Consider the following 22,214-nt stretch of genomic DNA (forward strand, 5'->3'; position numbering starts at 1 on the left):
TGTTTTGGGTGGGTTTTGTTCAAATTTGGACCACTCAGTTAAACTGCTTTTTCTTGAGTTTTTCTTCTTACTCTTGAGAAAATCTGGTTTTAACTTTAACTTTTCAAGCACTCCTCCATGATCATGCTATTTCTTGTGCTGATTGTCTTTAGGGTTTGGCCAGAAGGGTAGGGAGGTCTGGGACAAGAGAATGGGCAGGGGAAGCAAGGGTGTGCTGTCAGTGTGGCCTCTAACCTCAGCATGTTTTGTTCCTTGCCTAAGAGGAATACTCTGAGTGTCCAGACAGCGTGCAATTAAATTCCAAAGGTACTGGAGGGAACATTCCACATGTTTTTAATAATGACCCTTAGAAATTTAATGTGACCTTTTTTTTAGTATCATTTGGGATCTGACAGTCTAACTTTTGATTCGGATGCGGAAGGGTTGCGCTTTATATCAGAAAAAAAATGATGTCTGTATTTGGCTTGCAGAAAAGTACTTGAAATCTGTGTGCAATCCTCAGCAAAGAAAAGTTTTCTTTTATGAATGCAGTGTTTAACAAGCAAATACATTTCATCTGCTTTTTAACAAGGGGAATATTGCTGTGATTTAAAAGTCTGAGATATTTTCTGGGAGTATTTCTCTATGTTCTTGCTGCAGATTTCTCTGTATTTATCTTAGCGGGAATTACTAGTTGATGGGACAAAGTGTGATTGCAGGATCTTTCAGCTTTAGAAGGTCCTATTCAGTATTCCCTATGTGTGAAAATCTCACTAGCTGGCATTACAAGGGCAGAATCTTAATGCACTTCTTAGGGTTTGTTCTGTTGAGCATTGGTTTGATGTGGCCTCTGCCTTTTCACTGGCTAATCGAGGTCCACTGGGACTGGAGATGGGTAAGTAGCTATTTCACTTATCTTGTACATGTCCATATACAAAGATACATGGTTACTTACCACGGAGATGGACAGGAAATAACAGTGAGGGGGGAGATCTTTACCTCATTAATAACATTACATTTCCTATAGTGCATATTTTTCATATATTAAAAGTTAATAAGGTGGTGTTAGCTTACAAGACTTAAAGAGATGGGATCATAGTAAATATGTCTAGAGCTTCAGAAAATATTACTAAGGTATTTTAAAACATTTCCAGAACTCTTTCCTTCCTATTCTTTACATGTCAAACAGTATTATTTTTTTAGTCCTTGTTTAAAGTCTTAATGCCTGCAGCTACCATAATAAAATTAATGTTTCATATTATGTTGTATATAACAGTTAGAGTTTGAGCCCCCAGTCTTGACTAGGGCTGTGGAGTAGCAGGGGTGGAGTAACACCTGTAGCAGGGTAGCTCCTCTAGAAGACACTGAAATGTGCCTGGACAAGACTTAGAGAAGTCCTGATGCATCTCTTTTATAGATAAGGAATTGATAGATTAAATTATACACTAAATTAATAACTAAGTTACAACAGAAGGGAACAAAATCTTTCCTTGGAGAAAGCTCTGTTTATCATTCCTATAGGTATTGTGTATGTTTTGCAGTGGGCACACTGTCAACCAAAGCGAAGTTTAACTCACACATAAAAGGTACTTTGCTGGCATCTTTTCATTGCCATTATATCAAAATTACTGTAGCTCAGATGCTGTGGCTTCAAATTGCATCTTCCATATATGAACAGAGTGCTGCTTGTAAGAACAGATAAGAACCAAGAATATAGTTGGCACTAAATAAATAATACTTAATATTTTCATCCTTTTATAAATAACTCCCTGGCATTCTTCTCTCAAGTTTACACACATACCTGGATGGGGTTCTGTTTAACGTAGATATTTTTTCCATTGTTTAGAGAAAATATATCAAGGGGAGAACTTTTCAATTAAGTGCACATACTCCAAGAGTTAGAAAGGTCAGTCACTTCTCAGGAAGCTTTGGAGCTCCTGTAGAATGCTTCCCTGTATTTATGCATCTGAAAATATGAAGCAAAAAAATAGATTAACAAAAACATTGAGAAAGAGGATTACTCAGAGAGCAAAAATACAAGGAAAAAGCCCATCATGGCAGTAACTGGCATTGTCTCAAGCCTAACTTGGTGTGGGAGACTGCCAGCCTTTGCACACTGACTGCTTTGTCGATTCCTTTTGTGCAAAAGGTAATTTTTGAGGAAGTTTTGGAGAAAAATCCAGTAAGGTGCAATAGCCTTTGTGTTATATTCAGGGTATGAGCAGCTGATACTGGTTTTTTTTTGTTAGTGCTTAGCATGAAGCACACTTCTTAAAACTACCTGGGCTGGGCTCCTTGCACAGCATCTGACTGTGCAGTCAGCAGCTGGAATTGCTGTGAGGGTGGAGGTGACACTACTCTCCTTACTGTCTCTCTTGCATAAAACATTGAGCATAAAATTCTCAACAAAAACACTGATGCATAAAATGCATCTCTAGTTTTGTGGGTGACTTTAGGAAGGTGGGCATAGAGTGATAGAGCCAATTTCTGCAAAATTTCAGCAGGCAGAGTAAGTCCCCTGATGAGATTTCTGATAAGATTTAAAGTACCTTTTGCAGCCTGAAGAAGTGCTGCTTTCACAGTTCTGTGGCAGATTTAGAAACTTTTGATTTTGCTGAAATGTTTTTAATACTGAACAGAAAAAAGCACTAAACTGATTTACTGAAAAAAGGCTTTCTTACACAGTACCCATCAAATTTACAAGGACTGTAACTTAACCTTTTCTTCTTAGTGTTGACATTGTATCTTGCCTTATTTTTACACAGTTCAGTGGAAGTTATGCTTGCAGCAGAATGCAAGCTCTTTCTGCATGTCAGTTTTATAACATTTTCACTAGGCAAAGCAGTTTGAATGCCAAGAATAGGAGAAACAGACTCACTACCAGAGTAGTTTTACACAAACATTTAATTTGTTACTTTTGTTTTCTTTGTATTTTTTAAACTTCATTTATAGTGACTGTATTTGGTCTGCAGAAAAGTGCAGAAGTAATCAGAATGTTTATTTTATCACCAAGTTTGTATGACAATGTTTGCTATAAACCAATTTTTTTTTTAGGTTCCAAGAAAGTACAATTGATTAGATGCATATTTTCTGAATTATACAACAGATCACACCCAGCTGCACAGCTTTTCTCAGGTAAGTGAGCTATTATATATTCCCCTTTTTCTTCCCTTCCCCAACTCCCTTAATTAATAAGGAAAACCAGACATCTATCTGCATGAGGCTTGTTTTAAAGTCAGTACATATATCCATGGAAAATAAATATCTAGTTACTAGGATTTATCCACTGGGGCCAGCTCTAATAATGAATTTGAAATAGGATTTTCTTACTACAGAAAAAAAAAAAATTCCTGAGACTCAAAGATAAATCAAAGGAAAGTGGCACCCTGGTGGACCAGACAACCCATTGGCAGCACAGTCACATGAAAGCCTCAGAGGTCACTACCTCAGTATCAGCAAAGCTATTTTAGAGCTCACTGTGCAGTTTCACATCGTGGCTAAATCAGAATACTTAATAACCTGGCACCCAAATTTCACATGTTGCCAGCCTCAGTCCTTATGTGAGCTTCCTTTCACTGCTTTAGAAGCTTCCCCTTTGAGTTGGAAAACATGGATACACAGTCCTATGTTTTGACAACTCAAAAAAAATTAATTTAGAACCAGGATTAAGAGACTTACTGTGTGGATGTACAGGTAGGTGAATTTTATTGCAAAAAGCATGCTGGCTACATCTACAGCAGATACTCTGAAATGAGAAAGACAAGATAACTCTAATGAAATCTTAGATATGTGCTTTTCTTCCAGTCTGTGATACAACTAGGGCCATTACAGGATTTTCTTCAAAAGCCAGCATTTTTAGATCATTACCTGTTTATTAAAATATCTGCTTTGCATGGTTTTTTTTTTGGTTTTTTTTGGGATGTTTTGGTTTCTTTAGGGGAATGGAAATGTAGGTCAGACATTTGAACCCATTCCCACACACATTCTCTTTTCTATCGATCCATTAATTTTGATTTGGAAAAATTGCACTGGGATGTTCTGAAATTTCTGAATTTGCGTCTCACGTCCCTGTTCTAATGTAAGAAGAGCCTCCCCATCCAATTTGTATCTCCCAGAAGCCAAAAATGCTGGAGTGATGGCCTGTCCTCACTTTGAAAGGAGACTGTGGTGCACTGCAGGAGATGTAGTTCGACAGGAATGTTCAATCTATACAGCAGATCAGGAGCCAAGAAATACTTGAACAGAGCTCCCACGGCTAAGCAGGGCTCTGAGCACCTCACTTAATCTGCAGTGTGACCACTCCCCACCTGTAAATTGACACACACTTCCTTGTTTCACAAAGGCTTCAAGAGGATAAAAATCTGTGAAAGTTATGAGATTCTCAGATACTGTGATAAGTCCCAGGATAAACAAATGTTGAATGCAAAACAGCAGCTTGCATGGTACATATTCAAGGGCATGTGGAATGAATTAGAAAGATGAAGAGAGGGAGCAAAAAGAATGAGGATGGGAAGAAGCAGAAGGGAGGAAGGGTAGATAGAAACACTGCAAGTGTCACTGGAAGCTATGGGAGAATTACACCGAGTCCTGCACACTTTGGGCTCAAACTGCAAATACTCTTGGAAGTGTATATAAAGCAAACTGAGCCAACAGCTTAGTAAATGAGGTTTTTTTGCAGAATTCCAATGTTGACATTTTTGTGAAGTGACCAAAGGTAACTCCCAAAGAAGGGATCTTACTGTGTGCATTTAGAGCATGAGTGGAGATATGAAACCTAGGTTTTATTCACCATCTCACAAAAAAGTCTTTTTTGGAGGGAGAACAATATAAACATGTTAAGAAAATTAATTTTCTGTTCTGCGCCCTGCCAGTGGTGTGAGGGAAAAGGCAAGTTTGGTTTTAGACATACACAATTAGCTGCCCTTTTTACTTTTTTTTTTTTTTTTTTGAGAGTGCATATTATGAAACTACATACTGGGAACAGATTAATGGATTGTTTTTCTGACAATGGAATATAAAGATTAACCATTCACTCATTAAAAAAACAAATTCAATTTTAGAACTGCAGATTTAGCAATATGACAGATCAGTTAGAGAAACTGCTGCTGCTCTTCAAAGAACAGAAGAATGTGGTCAGTAAAGAAGAGGAAAAGCCATTTGACGTGGCAAGAAAGAGATGACAAAACTCAGAGGAGAAAATGTAGGATTCATGTATAGAAAGCTTTAAAGCAGTGATGCCATGTAGATGGTTTTGTCTTACTACTGGAAAGTGAGGAAAGCCTGCCATTGGGATGGGGAGTGTGTGTCCTTTTTGCTCCAGAGCATACTGGATGTGATATCTTCCTGTGCATAAGGACAAAACTCCCAGCTGAGCTTTCCAAAAAGGATTTAGGCAATGCACAGTAATTTATGCTGGCTTTCTGCACTAGAGGTCAAAATTGCCACTGGTCATACCAATGACAAGCCTCTGCTCGACTGCAGTGAAACAGCAGTGGCTGCAGATGGGCTGGGCTGATATTGCAAAACCTCTTTCAGCAGCAAGGAATGAGACTTAGGGTTAAATGGAAGGAACTGAAACAGATAGCTGCTCATGATTTGCTGAGGAATGTCTCGAAGTCACTCCAAGGTATCTAATGCTCATTCCATTTACACTAGGCTGGGCTGCCTTAGAAACAGATTAATATTTTCGTTTGTTTTTTTTCCTCTTTGCAGTGATTCACTTTCTACTAAAACAATGGCTCATAAGAAATAACTGGCTTAGATACTTCTCTGTGGCCACTTTGCATATACATGCATTGGAGGCATCTTCAGCCCCACAATACCCAAAATCTCCTTGATATTTATAAACTTCAGAAGCAGATTTTAAAATGCTATTTAGATGGTCTTTGAAATCCTATTAGGCTCCTCATCTGCATTTGTGTGTCTAGATTCCATTTAAAATCTGATGCTAGAAGTCTATGTGACACTTGAAATAGAACTTCAAAAATGTAGCTTTTATAGTCTGATCTTTATGAAAAGTGTTATATTTTGAAATTCTTCAGGCAGAACTGTTAAGATAAAAACAATCCACAACTGAAAATAGTGACTTTATGTTGTATTTTGAAGATTCTCTCTGCCAGTCACCAAGGATGGTAGATTTTGTGAGGCAAGATCGTAAGCCTACTGAAATTAATAAAAACTCTTTGCTTTCAGTGAGCTTCACATCACACCCTTCACTGAAGTATATCCAGATAGACTTACACACTATTTACTGCATTTTATTTGAATGAAAGTGAAAACTAATGCAAGTGTCAAGAGAAGAACAGCTAAAAATTAAATGGGTAATAGACCTGCTGAACAACTGATGAAGGAGGTGGCTAAGTACCCAGAGGGGTTTGGAAGGAAAACAGCAGGTATTATTTGAATAAACATGTTTAAAATAATGAAATGGGTCTAAGGTGCGTACAAGAAGTCCAGAAAGTCAACAAAGGGTTTTAATCATAGTTAAATTTCAAAACACAATATTCTGGAATTTGTTGTCAAAATCCTTTGGTACAGAAATTAATAGATTCTCAATGGCATGACACATCTCATCACATGAATAAATACAAGAAGGCATGTACTTTCCCATACCTTATGACTTCTCTTCCTCACATCTGTTTAGCACAGTGGTTTTTAATTTCAGGATTTCATCACCACCATTCCCCCTCTCCTCCTGAAGCAGGCAGTGGGAGATCACTGCCATCTACAGATAGGAGATAGTATCACTAATATTAGAGCAAATTGTTGGAACAGTTTCATGCTGGGACATTTTTCTCTTTTTCCCTTGAGCACTTGTCTCCTCAACCCTGCCTTCCTCTTAAAAAACCCACAAAGTCACCCAACACACGCTATCATTTCTTTGGCAGCCTGGTCATAATCACCCTCATTAAAGAAAAAGCATGGTACTGTAAGAATCTTAGAAGCCCTGTAATGTTTTAAGTCAAAGTTGAAAGAAAAAAAAAAAAAAAGCAAGATTCACAAATGTGCTTTCCATTACTTATTATATTTGTCAAAATTTAGTATGCATGTCAAAATTATAAATGGCTTCTTACAGCTTTCTCAGAAGGCAGCTGAGAGAAATAGCAAACTCTGTGGACATTTGTATAGATGGATTGAGTAAGTGGGTACCTGCTTTCCATGTTCCACTGCCTGGGTCATGGTTTCAAGGTGACACATCAGGAAAGACAAGCAAGTATGGCACTGTAGGAATAGCAGAGATACAGCTTAATCTCAATTTAATCTCTTTTATCTATCTTCCTCCAAAGGAGAGATTAAGAAAATTGATAAAGCTTCATGTTATTTTTATTTATTGTAGAAGAACCACATATCTGCAGCCTATCAAAACTCATTACAATTAATATCACTTTAAAAAGGAAAAAGAATAAAATTCATAATTTCCATCCTGTATCTTCTGTATTTAGATAGAAAGTTTTAATAGTAACAAAAATGTTTATCAAACATGCCAGATATCCATTATTAAGACACGACATTCACTATTTTTAACCTCTTCCAATAGGTGCTGTTCACTGAATTATTGAAATTACTGCCCATCTGACAATGTTAAAAATATTACAATCCCAGATTTGGCAAATTAAAAGCAGTTCAGTGTCCCCATTAAGGGTAAGTGATTTGGCAGCTTGCATTTCCATTTCTGCCATGTTACACTTGATGCAGTAAAGAAACTGATGGGCAGAACCAAAAAGAACCTACTTCCCTCTGAAATATCTAAGTGTAGGATTTGGCTCATCGAAATTATTTTTACCTGTGAACTTGGGAATTTAAGTCTGCAAGAGATCACACAGCTGTAATATTTAGGTAAAAAAAAAAAAAGAAGAAAAAAAAAGGCAGAAGCTAAATGCAGTAGAGTTAAAGCAATCTGTAATTGCAGGGACTTTCATTTGCTGTCTGCCCTAACAGTCTCATTCATGCACTGGAGAAATGCTTCTTATTTGCTTTCCCGGTGAGAGAAATTCCCTGGCTTGTTTGTTCTACTGTCTGTAGATTATCCTAGCAGCCAGAGTAGAATTCTGCTTTGATTTGGGAGTCCATTGCAGCACGATAATATGATTGCTTCAAGAAACATATTATTGTACTAGCAACACCAAACAAATCTATTTTTGGACAAGGTCAAGGAATAAAAGCAACAGTTAATCTGGTCTGATCATAGGGAAGGAGAGATCTCTGACTCTGAAAACCTTTACCATCATTGTTTTGCACAACCAGTTTCCCCTTGATAATCCTGTGCCCACTGAATTGCAGAAGATATGTGTGGTTTCCTTCAAAACTTCTGACAATTTGAACCCAGCTCAGAAGAGCAACTTTCAAAAAATACAGGCTGGAAGTTTAGGCCCCACTGAAATCAGTGGCAATAGTCCTGTCAGCTTCAGTAAGGTCAGATTTTCATTTGTGATATTGATTCAGCTGCTACCTTTAAATATAACAGCTTTAAGGTTGTTTCTACAGAATGTCAGTGTCAGGTGTGTTTATTATTTTAAACCACACAATTTCTTTAGAAAAGTAAACCTCTGAGTACCTTTACATTTCAACGAGCGAGATAGGATGTCTGACAGGAGGCATACCTGTATTTCACACATTTTTAACATATATTTAATTGGAATGGTTTCATTGAAACTACAGAATGAAAGCTGCTTTTTTTTCCCCTCTCCCTCTCAAAGGGCGTTTCTATATGTAGCCAGGAGGTGGCATTCCTGGGTAACAGTTAAAGGAATTCGTATATACAATTTTTCTTCTGCTTATGAGAGAGAAAAAGGTTTCTTACTATAGTGGCAGTTAGTCAATTAACTGAGGCTTAAACTAATGCAATGAATTTGCTTTATATATTCTTTGCTTTACGAGAAGTGGCAAAGTTATCCAGTAGTAGACATTAATCTTCATGATGAGACAGCAGGGATCTGGCAAGTTTTATCCATCTTCCTGTAAAGTATTTGATAGTAAAAGTCCTTGTCTTCAGTTAGTTCGTTTTGTTCCTCCAAATAAGCCAGTTTGCAATAATTCATTGACCACAATAATACCCACTAAATACTGTTATAAGAACAGTTAGGAAATCTGAGGGGGAAAAAAACCTAGTTGAATTTTATCCAGTCAATGAATCTTAATCAGATTTTTCAAAGTCTGATCATTGCCATTTGTGATCCAGTTGGTCTATGGAGTATTGCCATATTTAACATCTGTGTCACATCATGCCTTTCCTGTTGCCTCATTGATCAACAGACAACATGTGATGTTTCCCAGATGTTCAAACACGGCAGATCCCAAAAGACCTATTAAATTACACTGAAAGCAAAACAACATCTATGTTGTAGAAGTTTTGTTATATTCAGGTATGCCTGAATATTCACAAACTTGCTACAAGATACTTACTGATATTCAAATTGCTGTTACAAATCAGTCCAACTCTGAAATGTCCACATTGTGTATTATATAATGACTCTGTGTCACAGAGTTGATAAAAATTTTCTGTACTGCAATATAAAGCAAGTTAAAATAGAATTAAGCATCTACTTACACATGGAGAAGATAAACCACTGGATTTTTACTTCATTTTACTATTTGTCTCCTCTCACTACAGGCAATCTGTGTCCTTGCAGATTTTTACTCAAATTTATTGATGATTATATATTTTTTCTCAGATAAAGCTGAATAAATAATTTTTTTAAAGCTTGTGCATTGCATTCTCTAAGCAAGGCAAGGCAGTTGTGCTGTTCTTCAGTGTGGCCTTTTTCCAGTGAAAAACATCATTACAAAGATCAAGACTTACTAAGATGTTACTTAAACCTTTGTTCTGTACCTGAATAACAGTGACATGAAATTCTAGATGGGATTTCAGACAGCAGATGTGATCCAGCTTACACCAGCATGGTACAAGATTCTGCCTTGAAACAGAATGATACTGTAGTTTATGATATAATTTAACATTACTATGAATAGCCTTCACACCTTTCTGAAGCTAGTGCTACTCTTCTAGCAACATTTCAGCTTCATACTTTGTGCTGGCATTTTCAGCCATGAGGGTCTCAGCATTTTCTGATGAACACAGGCAGTTGTATGTAGAAAATCAGTACCTTTATTTTGTCACCTGCGAATCAGCAGCACAGAGAACTCAGGTGTAACCTGCTTAAATCAAAGCAACATTTCTCCACATTACTACAATGACTCATCAAAAGTTTATTTTGCCTCGCTCTTCAATAAGAAGAAACATAGCTACTTTTAAAAGGCCACCTCAGAGAGAGATGTTCCTTCTGTGCTTATTGATGATACCATCAACAATTGTTTTTCTCTTAAATCAAATAGCTTTTACAATAGATTGCTTTTTCTTCCCCAGAAAAGAGGTGAAGAAATTTCAGCTCAGAAATGGCCACATATTTATTTTTGGTACGTTCCAATAGAAAAAGAGGTGTTTTTTTTCCCCAACCCAGCCTTTCCTGGTGGATTTGTTACCTTGCTGCCCCTGGGGTCCCGCTGCCCTGCTCAGCCCGCAGCTCCCACGGCTGCCCCACGCAGGGATCTGCTCTGGGGCTGCAGGCCCTGGAGGCAACACTTCCACAGAGGATCAAGCAGCCAGAGCAGCTGCTCGTGGGAAGTAATGCTGCTGCACTGGCTGCAATGAGATTGGAGGTTTAAGTGATGTTTTTTCCGATTTGGTCAGAAAATGGAAATGTTTCCATTTAGGGCAATAGACTTATCCAAAAGAAAACGTCTTACAGGCTTTTTCCAATGGTTTGTCAAGTTGAAAACTGCAAGTGAGGAGGAAATAAAAATTAGTAATGCAGGATTAATAATACTCCAGTATTTCCAGGTTTGTCTCCTCTGTGGAGTAATTTTGGACAGTCACATCTTTACTTAAGTTTACACGTATAACTAATTTTTGGTGAGCAGTTTAGCTGCTTGTCTGAGAGCAGTGAGTGCCCAAGTACATGTTAATTACAAAACCTTTTTTGTTTTAGTGATACCAGGAACAACATAGGCACCTAAAAGTTACAAGATCTCCAGGCTGGAGCTGTCCAGGAGTCCATCCACATGGTATAATTTGCAAGGTTAGGATTGCTAATTTTTAGAAACTTCAGAATGACAGAGCTGCATACACAAAAAAAGAAGATTGGTGAGTTTAAAATTAGAGTATCTATTTATAGTACAGACTGTACAGATATGTAACTTAAAAAAATTCTCTGTCTAGATTTTGAACTCACCTGAATTGTTTATATGTCTTTTTAAAAGAAACACATAATTAGAGCTATCTTTATTAATGGCATAAGACCTAATGAACTTTTGTTTTGTTATAAACATTTGCAGAACAAAAGCCAGAGATGTAGCAAAGTGAGGACAGAAGGTATGTGCAGTATCATGGAGAAGCATGTGGAATACAAACACAGGAAGGAGACAAGAAAAGCAAAGATCTGCATAATGGTAAAGCAACACATATGGAAAGTCAGCTTGAGAAGAACAGTCACATATGCCAAAAATAATTCACCAGCTACATTTAGTTAGAAGATCTGGGGAGCAAACATAAGCATCCTAAACAACTGCAGTAGGTTAGCCAGAGTTTCTGCTGGCCCCAGGGTCACGTATTCCTGCTCTAACTGCCAGCAGCATCCCTTTGGAATGAGGAGCTTTCCAAGTGCTGGCCAGTGCTGGCTGAGGAGGGAAAACTGTCTGTTCTTTTCCGTTTCTCATGATTTCTTATGAAATGTATACTGCAATGTAAAGCCCTTTCAGAAATACCTGAGCCAGTTGATCTGTGCAGAATGTGCTGATCTGCAGGATGGCTTGGTTGTGTTCTAGAAACAAAAATGTAGTGTTGGCCTGCTCCTGCACATGAACACATCTTTATGGGACCAATTCTTTTTGTTTAATTATAAATAATTATTTCATTTAAATATATAGAAAGGCTGCTAAAACAGCCACATGAGATATCCCTACCATCCTGGGCATATATTGCAGAAGGATTTTCTTCTTTTCTTGTTATTGGGGTCATTTGCTGTTGACATTGCTTTCACAGTGTCAGCTCCCAAGTTTGTTGTGTGACATCTGTAAAATAATGAAATGGATGACATTTCACCAAGTCTTCTAGTCCTTTGGGTTTCACTCTGGAAAACATAGTGTTTCCCACTATTTCCATATTACTTTATTTGCTTGGGTCAAAACTTAAGAATCAGTGTCAATTGAGTTTAGTAATCCCCTCTTTTTTCTAGAATTGTCAAACTAGGTGAATCTGAGCCTGCTTTACTTTGAGGGCTTTCTGCAAGTTTGCTCTTGTAGAGTGGGTTATTGGCCAACTGTTCTTTCAAATGGCATGGTTTTCCTAGAGGATCATCTTTTCCAGATGCTTGTTTTCTAAACAATAATTTTCAAGTATGCCCTCTTCCTGTGACCAAAACCACAGCCTTTTGCCACAATTTTGATGACTAACATGAAACTAACTAGGTAATCTGCACTGTCATTACATACAGATAATCCTTACAGACCATTAATGATACCACACCATGTCTGAGAGTCCTGCTCACTGTTATTTGTAGTTGCTCTTGCCCTGGATCAGGTGAGTACATCCAAAGTCTCCTTCTAATGCCTTGTGTTGAAATGTATTGCATGATAAGCTGATGCAAAGTAATTTATCTTTTCCTTAAGGCCTAAATGTTGTTGTTTTTTTTTTTTAATCTTTAATAATGTAGTCAGCATGGCCCAAAATCAAATACAATAGAATTTCATTGCAAACTCATCTTTTCTCCCTTTTTTGATGTTTTCTTTTATGGCAGTAACCACCAAAGACACAGACTATATTTCAACTACAGTTTTCATTATTTTTAAGAGACATTCAAATGAATGTGAATGTAGTTGGCTTCAAATTCCAAGTAAATTCAAATACTAAGATGCCTCTAGATAATTTAAAAAATACTTCTAGTTTTCATTTTGCTGCAAACCTAATACTTAGTGCGGCTGCTACTGCAATTTCAGCTGTTACAAGTAAGATGATTTGTTCATTGAAAACCAAACACCTATAAGAGTGTTTGTCATATCTTTAGATTGAGTTTCTGATGACAGTGTTTTCCCCATAGTATTAACTACATTGAAATGCAAGTGAATTATAAATTTAACCTTTTATTCAAGACTCTATGTTGTTTGAATTTCACAGGACCAATTTTCAAGCACAGTTCTCCCATGTGAGCAGGCAGTGCATATTTTCTAGTCACTACCTTGATCTGAGCCCAGTTAGGAGTTCTCAGTTTGTGCAAATTCCATTGTCCATTTTAGCACACCTGATTCAGGAACATGTTGGAGCCATTATGAATTCCTCTCATGCACTTTAATGTTTCCTGAATAGTGGAAGTGTAATTGTTGTTTGAATACCCAGACATCTAGAACTTTTGCCCTGAAGGCCCCTCTGTGAAGCCTTTTTCAGTCTGCCCTTGTAGTGCTATGCCCTAGCCTGTCTTCTACTTCTAACAACTTTTATAGAAGCTTTTTTTCAGTCATATCAGCATTTATCTGATCCACTCCCTAAATTTTTGGTAGTATTTATCATTTCTCTAATTTTATAGACTAAATCACTAACTTTGCATAAAACATAAGGATTATCACCCAGCAAATTACAATCCCCTTTTTTCCATGAGATATGACTATGTGATTTTAAAGCCTTCTAGACATTCCTTAGCCACTGTGTCTTGCTGGCTACAAGCTATAACTTTTGCTTGTATCTGAACTGAATACCAGTGTCTTTCAGGGTGCCTCCACCAAGTCATCAGTACCTGGACTACAAGTTGGCTCATTAATTAGGTTTTCACCTTGTCTGTATCACTGAGCAATTAGGCTATGAATTGAAATTCCCACAAGGCCTTTCCCACTTGCAAATTTTTGTATCCCCTCAGCAGGGACAACATGGCTGCTACCCTTGGGCTACAAGCAGGATTTAAAAAAAAAAAAAAAAAAAAGTTGTAGACATGCAGCCTTACTAAAGTTCTTTATCTAATCCAATTTTACAGCTAACACCCACAGCAGCTCCATAATCCATTCATTCCCCTCTACCGCAATTTATTTCAAACTCCTTCCTTCTTTGCTCTGGTCCAGCCGTTCCTAAAGCTGAAGATTAACCAAAGCTGCCTTGTCTCCCTAATTCCATAGTACAGTAAGAGCTTGCTTTAATTCCTTTTATGGAGCTCAGATATCCTGGTTTAGGCCTTATTTCCTCACCTGAGGTGTCTATAAACGTGTCACTAATTTAAGCCATAACTAATTTGGCTCTGACAGTTAACATCTTGCTGCCAGTTCCAGTTTGTCTGAAATCAGGTGTCTGTGGTGTAATCATGTTTACTTGTAAGGAGGCTAAAAATGGTCTTTCCCTAGACCCAAGTGGCACCAGATAACATGGCAGGCTTCTTTCAAACATTACCAAATCCCTGAAAGACTTCACCTAACAGTTTGTCTTCCAGAGCAAATGTTCTCTGGTGCTCTCCTCTTTGCTTTCTCCTCTGCCTCTCATCTACAGAGAGTCCTTTGTCAAGTAACAGCCACATCCTTAACTCATTAATGTGTTTGTCTTTGCACTTTGTTTCTTAGTGGCATAATAATTTTTCCTAAGAAGTGGAAACAGTGATTCCTTTCTCCCAACCAGTGTGACAACCAGTATGAAAGTTCTTGTATTTTTTCTTCTTTGCTGTTCTAAAGAAGTAACTCTAACACACTCTGAATGTTTTTCTCTCCCAATCTACTCAAAATGCAGTGAGCATGACAGTGAGTAACACAGAACCCTGCTGCAGCCAGCAAAGCTTATCTCTGAACTGCTCCCCAGGTCCCTGCATAAGTTCTGGCTGAATCATAACTCCCAAGTATCCTTAGAGCCAGGAACAAGCAGCATTATCACAGAGCTTATCTTCCTCAGAATCTAAGCATCGCTTGGAATTGCTCTACCATGAAGGCAAAACCACATCTCTAATTTCTATCAGCACATTCCTGATACACAGTCATATTTCAGTATATAATCAGTAAATCCCTCATATAACAACCGACCAAACAACTAACACGTATTTTCTGCAGAGTTCTTTCTAGTCCATCTGCTCTTCTGAGTGAGAGACTGTGCCCTTTGGAACCCTGAGCAGCATCACTGCAGGTATGGAGTCACACTACCCAGTGGATTTTTCTGGTGCACAGCATCAGCCAGGTGTGTTCAGGGCTGCTGCAAGAGCTTTCATGTTTTAAGATCTATAATTAAATTACCACCTACAATAATGGACCTGAGGTTAATGAGCTCAGACAGAGATGCTACATTGAACCACAAAAAATGAGACAGACCCATAATGAGACATTTTCAGCCGTATTGGAAATAAGACAGACAAAACCAGGCAGCTGACTGGCCTTTTGGTGCCCGGGCGGTGCTCCCCACGGGCAGGTGCCCTGTGGGTGCCCGGGCGGTGCTCCCCGGAGGAGGGGTGCCCTGTGGGTGCCCTGTGGGTGCCCGGGCGGTGCTCCCCGCAGCAGGGGTGCTCTGTGGCTGCCCTGTGGGTGCCCGGGCGGTGCTCCCCGCAGCAGGGGTGCTCTGTGGCTGCCCTGTGGGTGCCCGGGCGGTGCTCCCCGCAGGAGGGGTGATCTGTGGATGCCCGGGCGGTGCTCCCCGGAGGAGGGGTGCTCTGTGGCTGCCCTGTGGGTGCCCGGGCGGTGCTCCCCGCAGGAGGGGTGCCCTGTGGGTGCCCTGTGGGTGCCCTGTGGGTGCTCCCCTCGCCGCCGTGCCCTCTCCGTGCCAGCGCAGCCCCCGCCCGGCTCCCGCCGCTGTCTCCATGCGACAGCGCAGCGTGGGCGTCTCCCAGCGCTTCATTTGCATAGCCCGGCGAGCGGCCAATGGGCGGGCGGCGTTGCCGCGACATTTGCATGCGGCCGGGCGGCGGCCAATGGGGCGGCGGCGGCCGGGCGCGCGGAGGGCGATGCTCCCGGCGGCGCGCGGGCGGCGCAGCGCGAGGCCGGGCCGGGCGCGGGGACCTGCCGGGCGCGGGCGGCCCTGGGCCCGGGCGGCCGCGGGGCAGCGGCGGCGGGACCATGTCGGTGGCGGGGCTCAAGAAGCAGTTCCACAAAGCCAGCCAGGTAGGGGGGCCGCGGCGGGGCCGGGCGGGCTTTGCTGTTGACGGGCGGTTCGCCCGGCGCCCGCTCCCGCACGGGCGGCGGGTCCCTCCTCCGTCTGTGGCAGCATCACCCTGGCAGCCCCGGGGAGTGTTTCCTTCGGCGGTACCTCCGCGTCCTGCGCTTGTGCTTTTGCCTGTCAGCTTCCTGAGCTGTTCTCACAGGAGAAGGTTGCCCCTTCCATTCTTTTTCTTGGAGCTTCGGGTCTTTCCTGTAGTTAATACCATTTGTTATTTAGTGATGGGTTCGTGTTCGTGTTTTGAGGCCTCAGTTAAAGCTACAGCCTGTATGGGAGCAGCTTTCTCCTGAAGAGTTCATTGTTTTGATCTGCCACAAATTGCTGGTTTGTTATCCTACCTGGAATGCCATGTATTTGTCCTGTAGAGGGTATCAGATGTTTCTAGAGTTTTCCCTCCTTTTCTAGATGCTGTACTCTTTATCTTCTCTAGATTGAACCATTCTCTTCTGACACCTTTACCTCTTTTCTCTTTTATATGTGCTTTGCTTTAATAGTTTAGCTGGTTTCTTTTAAGAGAGAAGCACCTTTTTGCCAAGGCTGAAGACCGGTTGAATTCCATGGCAGGATGGTGCCAGTGCCAAACCCTGCATTGCTGCGGGGGCTTCAGGATGTGGCTGCAGTGGGATTCTTCCACTGAAGGTTTTTGGAAGTCTCAGCTGCTTTGCTTGCTCATTCCAAGTCAAAGAGATCTGTATTTCTGCTGGCTGTCATTAATGATAATGGTAATATCGAAATTAGTGTCTGTAACCTGTTCAGTAAAATCTGACAGCTGCTCTTGTCTTGGTGAAAGTGAAAAAAATAAAGGTTCTTTGAGTGCTTGGCTGTCATCTTTCTAGGTCTTCCTTCAGCTATGTAGCTTGTCAACAGCCCAAGTGCAGAATCTGCACTTTGTTTGGATACAGAGATGCTAAATATTTGTATCTAATGTTTCAATAGTGTGCTCTCTTTCATGGAATGTACTGATCCTGAAAAATGTTGTGAATTGGTATCTTTTAGTTAACTTTCACTGTTCCTTTGAGAAAATGCTGGATCTGTAAACAAATCCAAGGACAATTTATCAAAGATTTTGGTTTGTTTTGCATCTGATGTGCTGTTAAGTGATGCAGCCTTTGCTGTAGTGAGTTTGTAACTCAGGAAGCAGATGATACTTAACTGAGGAAGTTTGAGAGGTAACCACAGCAAGAGCCCTCTTGTCTAGCAACTGCTAACAGTGCAGGTTACTTAATCCTGCTCAGATGTCATGTAAACAAACAAGCAGAAGTTTGGATGGGATCTGATAAAGGTAGTAGTAATGGCAGAAAAGAGCTGTAGAATATATTGAATTTTACTGCATTTATTGGAAAGTTGCGGTATGACTTCCAATATTGAGTATAGTAAGGAACTGCAATGCATAACTCGTAAGAATATTCTTCTTCTCAGTGTGGCTCAAAGGTAGAATTTCAACTTATTTTCAAATGCAGAACTGAGCAAGAAATTTTAAATCAGTTGATTGAAAAAGTCTGTCATTATTAGAAAATTAAAGTTCAGGAATAAGATACTAGGTTTTTTTTGGTACATAAGGTAACAGAAGACACTTCTTAAAAGCTCATTCTGTATGAATTCAGAGAAGATGTTGGGCAAAATAGCAGTGGGAAAATAACAGAAGAAATAGCATATATATGTGTATATATATGTAGTGGATCAAAACAGCCGTGTCTAAACAATGAAACTGCTTATCTCTGGCACACAGAGGCACAGTCGTGCCTGGATGTATAAAGTTGTTGAACTAACAAAAATAAGGTGGGACACGAAAAATGGAAATATTGGGATTCCATCTTTTAGAAGAATTCTTTTACAAAATGCTAAAGCAAGAAAATGCAGAGCATGAGAAGTATTTCTCTACAGAAGATCTGTTAAATTTCCAAGTACTGTGGGATCACTTAAGGAGACAGAGACCTTTGTGTATTGAGTGGATGAAAGATGCCCATGGTAACTGTTAACAGCAGAGACAGGCATTGCTTGGGGAAAGAATGAAATTAATTCCTTTAGTGTTCCCAAAGGAGAATGGGGGCAGATGACAAAAACTGGCAAATGTCCCAGAGGACATTGAGGAGTACTGGAGGGAATGAGACTACTGTCAGGACATGTGATTAAGGAATAAGAATAATATTTGAAAGCTGACAGAACCTAAGGACAGAAAATCTGAAGGCTGAAGCAAGTGTATTAAGACAGTCTGTATTTAACAGTTCATTCAGAAATGTGAATAAATATAAAAAATGACAAGATACATATATACTATTTCCATGTTAAAGTAGACTTCTGTTCAATGGAAATAAATTACAAATCTAAATGAAATATAGAGTAGTATAAATACATAGTTATAAAAATATTAAGCAAAATAAATGGAGTTTTTCTCAACTCTGAACTTTTTTGTAAAAAACTGCATTTCAGTTTTGTGCTTGTAAAAAGCCTGTGTATGTACAGCTTTTGTTGACTAGTGGTGATCACCTTTGTGTGTAGGCTTATATTCTAAGTGCAGGAGTCCAGGAAAACAAAAATTACTTACGATTTGATACATGCAGTTGAGGTTTCTGGGATGTTTGTCTGATGCTTGTCAGCTTGGTTTGTCTGAAGTTACACTTAAGTAAATGAGTGTTTGCTTTATGAAAGGTCAGCAGCTAACTTTTTATGGTTACTAATGCCCTTGCCAAAATCAGGCATGACAAGCTATTGCAAACTTGGCTGGTGTAGTAAAGATCACCATGGGTCTGTCTGTTTGTAATCCAGAAATTCACAGGAAGTGTTCAGATGGTTTTCCCCTAGAATTTTTACCCAATTGTTTTTATTTTCCACTGAAAATTGCATGTTTGGTTTTCACTGGAGTGTCAGCCAGTGAGATCTAGAAGACAGCTCGTGTCATACATCTAACACAAGATGAGTAGAGTTTGAGCTGTTTTTCTGTACATTCCAATTTATAAAGCTGCAGTGCTACTCCATTATCTGTCCCCTAATGATTGTTTCCCCTGGTGTCATGGCATGGATAGACCTGAAGCTGGGATGTATCTCAAAGTTTCTGTGTCTGTTACGAAGTGATAACACCCTTCATGTTATTAGAATTTTCTTTACTGTGCTTTCTACTTAGGTTGTAAGTTTAAATTTAAGTTCTTTAATTGAAAGTGTACTGCAATGAGAATCACTTCCATTCTCTCCATTAAATATCAGTGATGATTCCTTGAGTATAACTCATTTAACTCATGAAATACCAAGCAGAACCTGTGAAGTGTCTTACCACCTCTCACTGGCTGATAAGCAAGGGCAGGCTGTTTCTCAGGGCTGATTAATTCATGTGCAACTCCCATGAAATTCAGCTTTTTTTTTTTAATATAATTTTCAAATATTTTTTTAAAATAAATTTTTAGAGTTTTGTTTGCAGTGAGAGTTTGTGTCCTGTTGCTTTCAGCCCCTGCCAGATCAGATCTGTTTTCCTGTTTTCAGTTTGAAAGCTTTTGATGTAGGTGTGTGTATCTGCCTGCTGCTTCTGCAGGGCTGGCTCTCGTGCTGGTTGTGCATGTAGGATAACCCAGGTGGTGGGAGGACTGCATCTTCTGGGGTGTGCTGGGAGTATTTTTAGAGCTTGGAAAAGCAGGAAGCACAAAGAGTGAATAAGAAAGCCTTAATAGGTGTCAGATGCATTTCTAATTTCTGCTGTGCTCTAAAACCACAGCCAGGTTAGGATGCCTGTGTAAAGATGTGTGATTTTTCAAAGTGCTTGGAGGCTGGTGAGCTCAGAACCTCCCTTCCTTAGGATGTTTTGAAAGCTCAGTCATGATACTGCCATAGGAAATCTGTTGATTTTGAATTCACACTTTTAAATTTTTTTAAAATTAATTGTAGCTGAAGGCTGTGTATAGAAGCACTTTCACTTTGAACAGCTTATTCGTGTTGTATTTCTTAGGCTTATGTTCTCAGAGGTAGTGGGAAGTAATGCTTTTCTGAGGAAACACATCTGCCAATATTGACAATTATTGTCTTGTTTGTAATGTGGTCATCAGCAGCTACTGTAGCCTCTGCAGACTGGGTTCTTAAACCTTCTCCCATTGTCAGTGAAGGAAGAGAGGCTCCAAGGGAGTGTGAGCCAGGAGCTGGTTCTGTTGTCTATGGACAGAGCCTAAGGGGAACCAGATTTTCTAACCAAAACAACCAAAATCTGTTACTACTTTTTTTTGTCTTCTGAAAGTGATTTAACCTAGTGTAATAAATATATAAATAATATGCTCTGTGATTCAATTTGAATGGCATTTGTCTTTTCAAGTGCTGCAATTTTTTTAGCAATTTTTAAATGGCCTTTTCCTGTTTTTTAATCTTTTTAAAGCTTTCAGCTATCACCAAGAGTTGCAGGGATGCTGCTTCATATATCCCAGATTTCTGCTTCTTCTCCATTGATTTGTGTGGCATTTTGATCCAATCTGTTGCAGTGAAGACCAGATCAGAATCAAGACCACCTTGTTCCCCAGACAGAACAAGCTGTGTGATTGGATTTTGTTGTTAGATTATTAGGGGGGATGGTGGTGGTTTTTGATGATTTTTTTTTTTTGTTCTCTTGATTATTTTTTCTGTTATGCTGTAGATACTAACCTAGACATAATATTTAAGCCTCTTTTAAAGTCCATGTTGACACAGAGTTAATACACAAAAAACTTCAATTACACAAGGGTTTGACAGCCAAGGAAGTACTTTGGTAAACTTTATACAAGGAGAACATGAACTTGACAGTGAGACATGAAAGGAAACTTTATTGCCTACATCTAGTTATATTTATTTCCTGGTACTATAAGCTGTTATCGTACAGTCTGTTAGAGATACTGTCCTTTCACAGCCAGTGTGAATTTGGCATGATAAATCCATGACAGTAGTGCAGAGAAAGCTTCTGTCTTGTTCCTTGTTTTTATTACATAGTTGGGTTTACTTTTCTTCAAATCTTACAGAATTGTGGAAGAAGGACAGTGGTGAAAAGGACAATAGAATTTAATTTCTTGTCTGATACATTTTTAAATGAATAACTGTACTTCTACAGTTGTATTTATCAGCTGCTAAGGTGGCCTGGCAGTAAGGCAGAAGTGTAGCAAAAGGGGCCTGAGTGCTTCAGTTAGCATAGTACAAGTTAGCAGAAGGTAGAGGTCATGTGCTCTGCAGCCTTTAACAATGCAGCTCCCACAGCCTGCAAGAGGAGATCATAATGCAGTAACTCAGAAACCTAGAGATGCAGCTGCTATTTGGAAGGAGGCTATTTATATTTTACACATAAAATATTTATATATCAAAGTCTGAATGGCATTGCAAAAGAATAGAGAGTGGCATAATAGAGGGGGAGCTGAACTTTCTCCTTGAATTCATCTCCTTTTATAGCTTGGCTTTGCTGTAGAGTTTTGCACAGGCATCCTGAAAGTTGGAGTGAGAGCTGGCACTCCATGCCAGGCTCCTGCTGCTGCCTGAGTCACTGCGGCACATGCTGGGTAATACATTGCAGTGCAGGCTCCTGAGAATCCTGCAATGCTGAAAAACAAACAGCCAAGTGAAGGCCAGCAGCAGCACTGCATTGAGATTTTCTTTAGCAGCACTTGGAGTTACTTAGAGTTGCAGTGCACCTGCACTTTCTGTAAACACACATGTAAATAAAATATAAAATGCATCCCACTCTTCATAGCTTCTGTAAAAAGCATAAAAAAGCCCAGACTTGGTCTTACAATGATCATATTAAGGACAAAGTGCCTCTGTTTATGTTAGTGCCACTTTCACCCCAGTTTATTGCCATAGTCTCATTCTATATTGTGCCAAGTTCTCATTGTTGGTCTCTTTTCTGTTCATGGAGAGGAAGGCACTGCTGGAGTTTTTTGGCTAGTTGAGAGTTGAACCTGTAGGTTTTAACAATGCTTTTCAGAAATCCACTTAGAAAAGAGCTATTCAAATATCAGGTTACACCTTCTATTCGATTTTCTAGAGCCCTCATGTCCTTTCACTGTGTACATGTTTCTGTTATCAAAGTTACTGAGAGTTTTATGCATTGATGGGAGAATATACCAGTTAATTTCCTGCAGCA

General features: G+C 39.5%; 2 protein-coding genes across 6 annotated transcripts in view; one reads left to right on the top strand and one right to left on the bottom strand.

Annotated features, from left to right (window-relative positions):
- Window positions 1-16,040, bottom strand: part of LOC119705158 (collagen alpha-1(I) chain-like) — a 45,622-nt gene extending 29,582 nt beyond the window's left edge. The window contains exon 1 of the mRNA XM_038147256.1: window positions 15,360-16,040. Coding sequence (XP_038003184.1) covers window positions 15,360-16,040 — 681 coding nt within the window. The remainder of the gene's footprint in view (window positions 1-15,359) is intronic.
- SH3GL3 (SH3 domain containing GRB2 like 3, endophilin A3) overlaps window positions 3,034-22,214 on the top strand; it is a 55,700-nt gene continuing 36,519 nt past the window's right edge. For 3 of the 5 annotated variants that reach the window (XM_038147079.1, XM_038147080.1, XM_038147078.1), the window contains exon 1: window positions 15,930-16,083. In XM_038147079.1, the coding sequence (XP_038003007.1) occupies window positions 16,039-16,083 (45 nt within the window). In that variant the 5' untranslated portion in view covers window positions 15,930-16,038. Of the gene's footprint in view, window positions 3,115-10,964; window positions 11,055-11,310; window positions 11,425-12,467; window positions 12,554-15,045; window positions 15,119-15,929; window positions 16,084-22,214 lie in introns of those variants that run through there. The other 2 variants (XM_038147081.1, XM_038147082.1) reach the window with 2 other exon arrangements.

This window comes from Motacilla alba, chromosome 10 (genome assembly GCF_015832195.1).
Source record: "Motacilla alba alba isolate MOTALB_02 chromosome 10, Motacilla_alba_V1.0_pri, whole genome shotgun sequence".
NCBI lineage: Eukaryota > Metazoa > Chordata > Aves > Passeriformes > Motacillidae > Motacilla > Motacilla alba.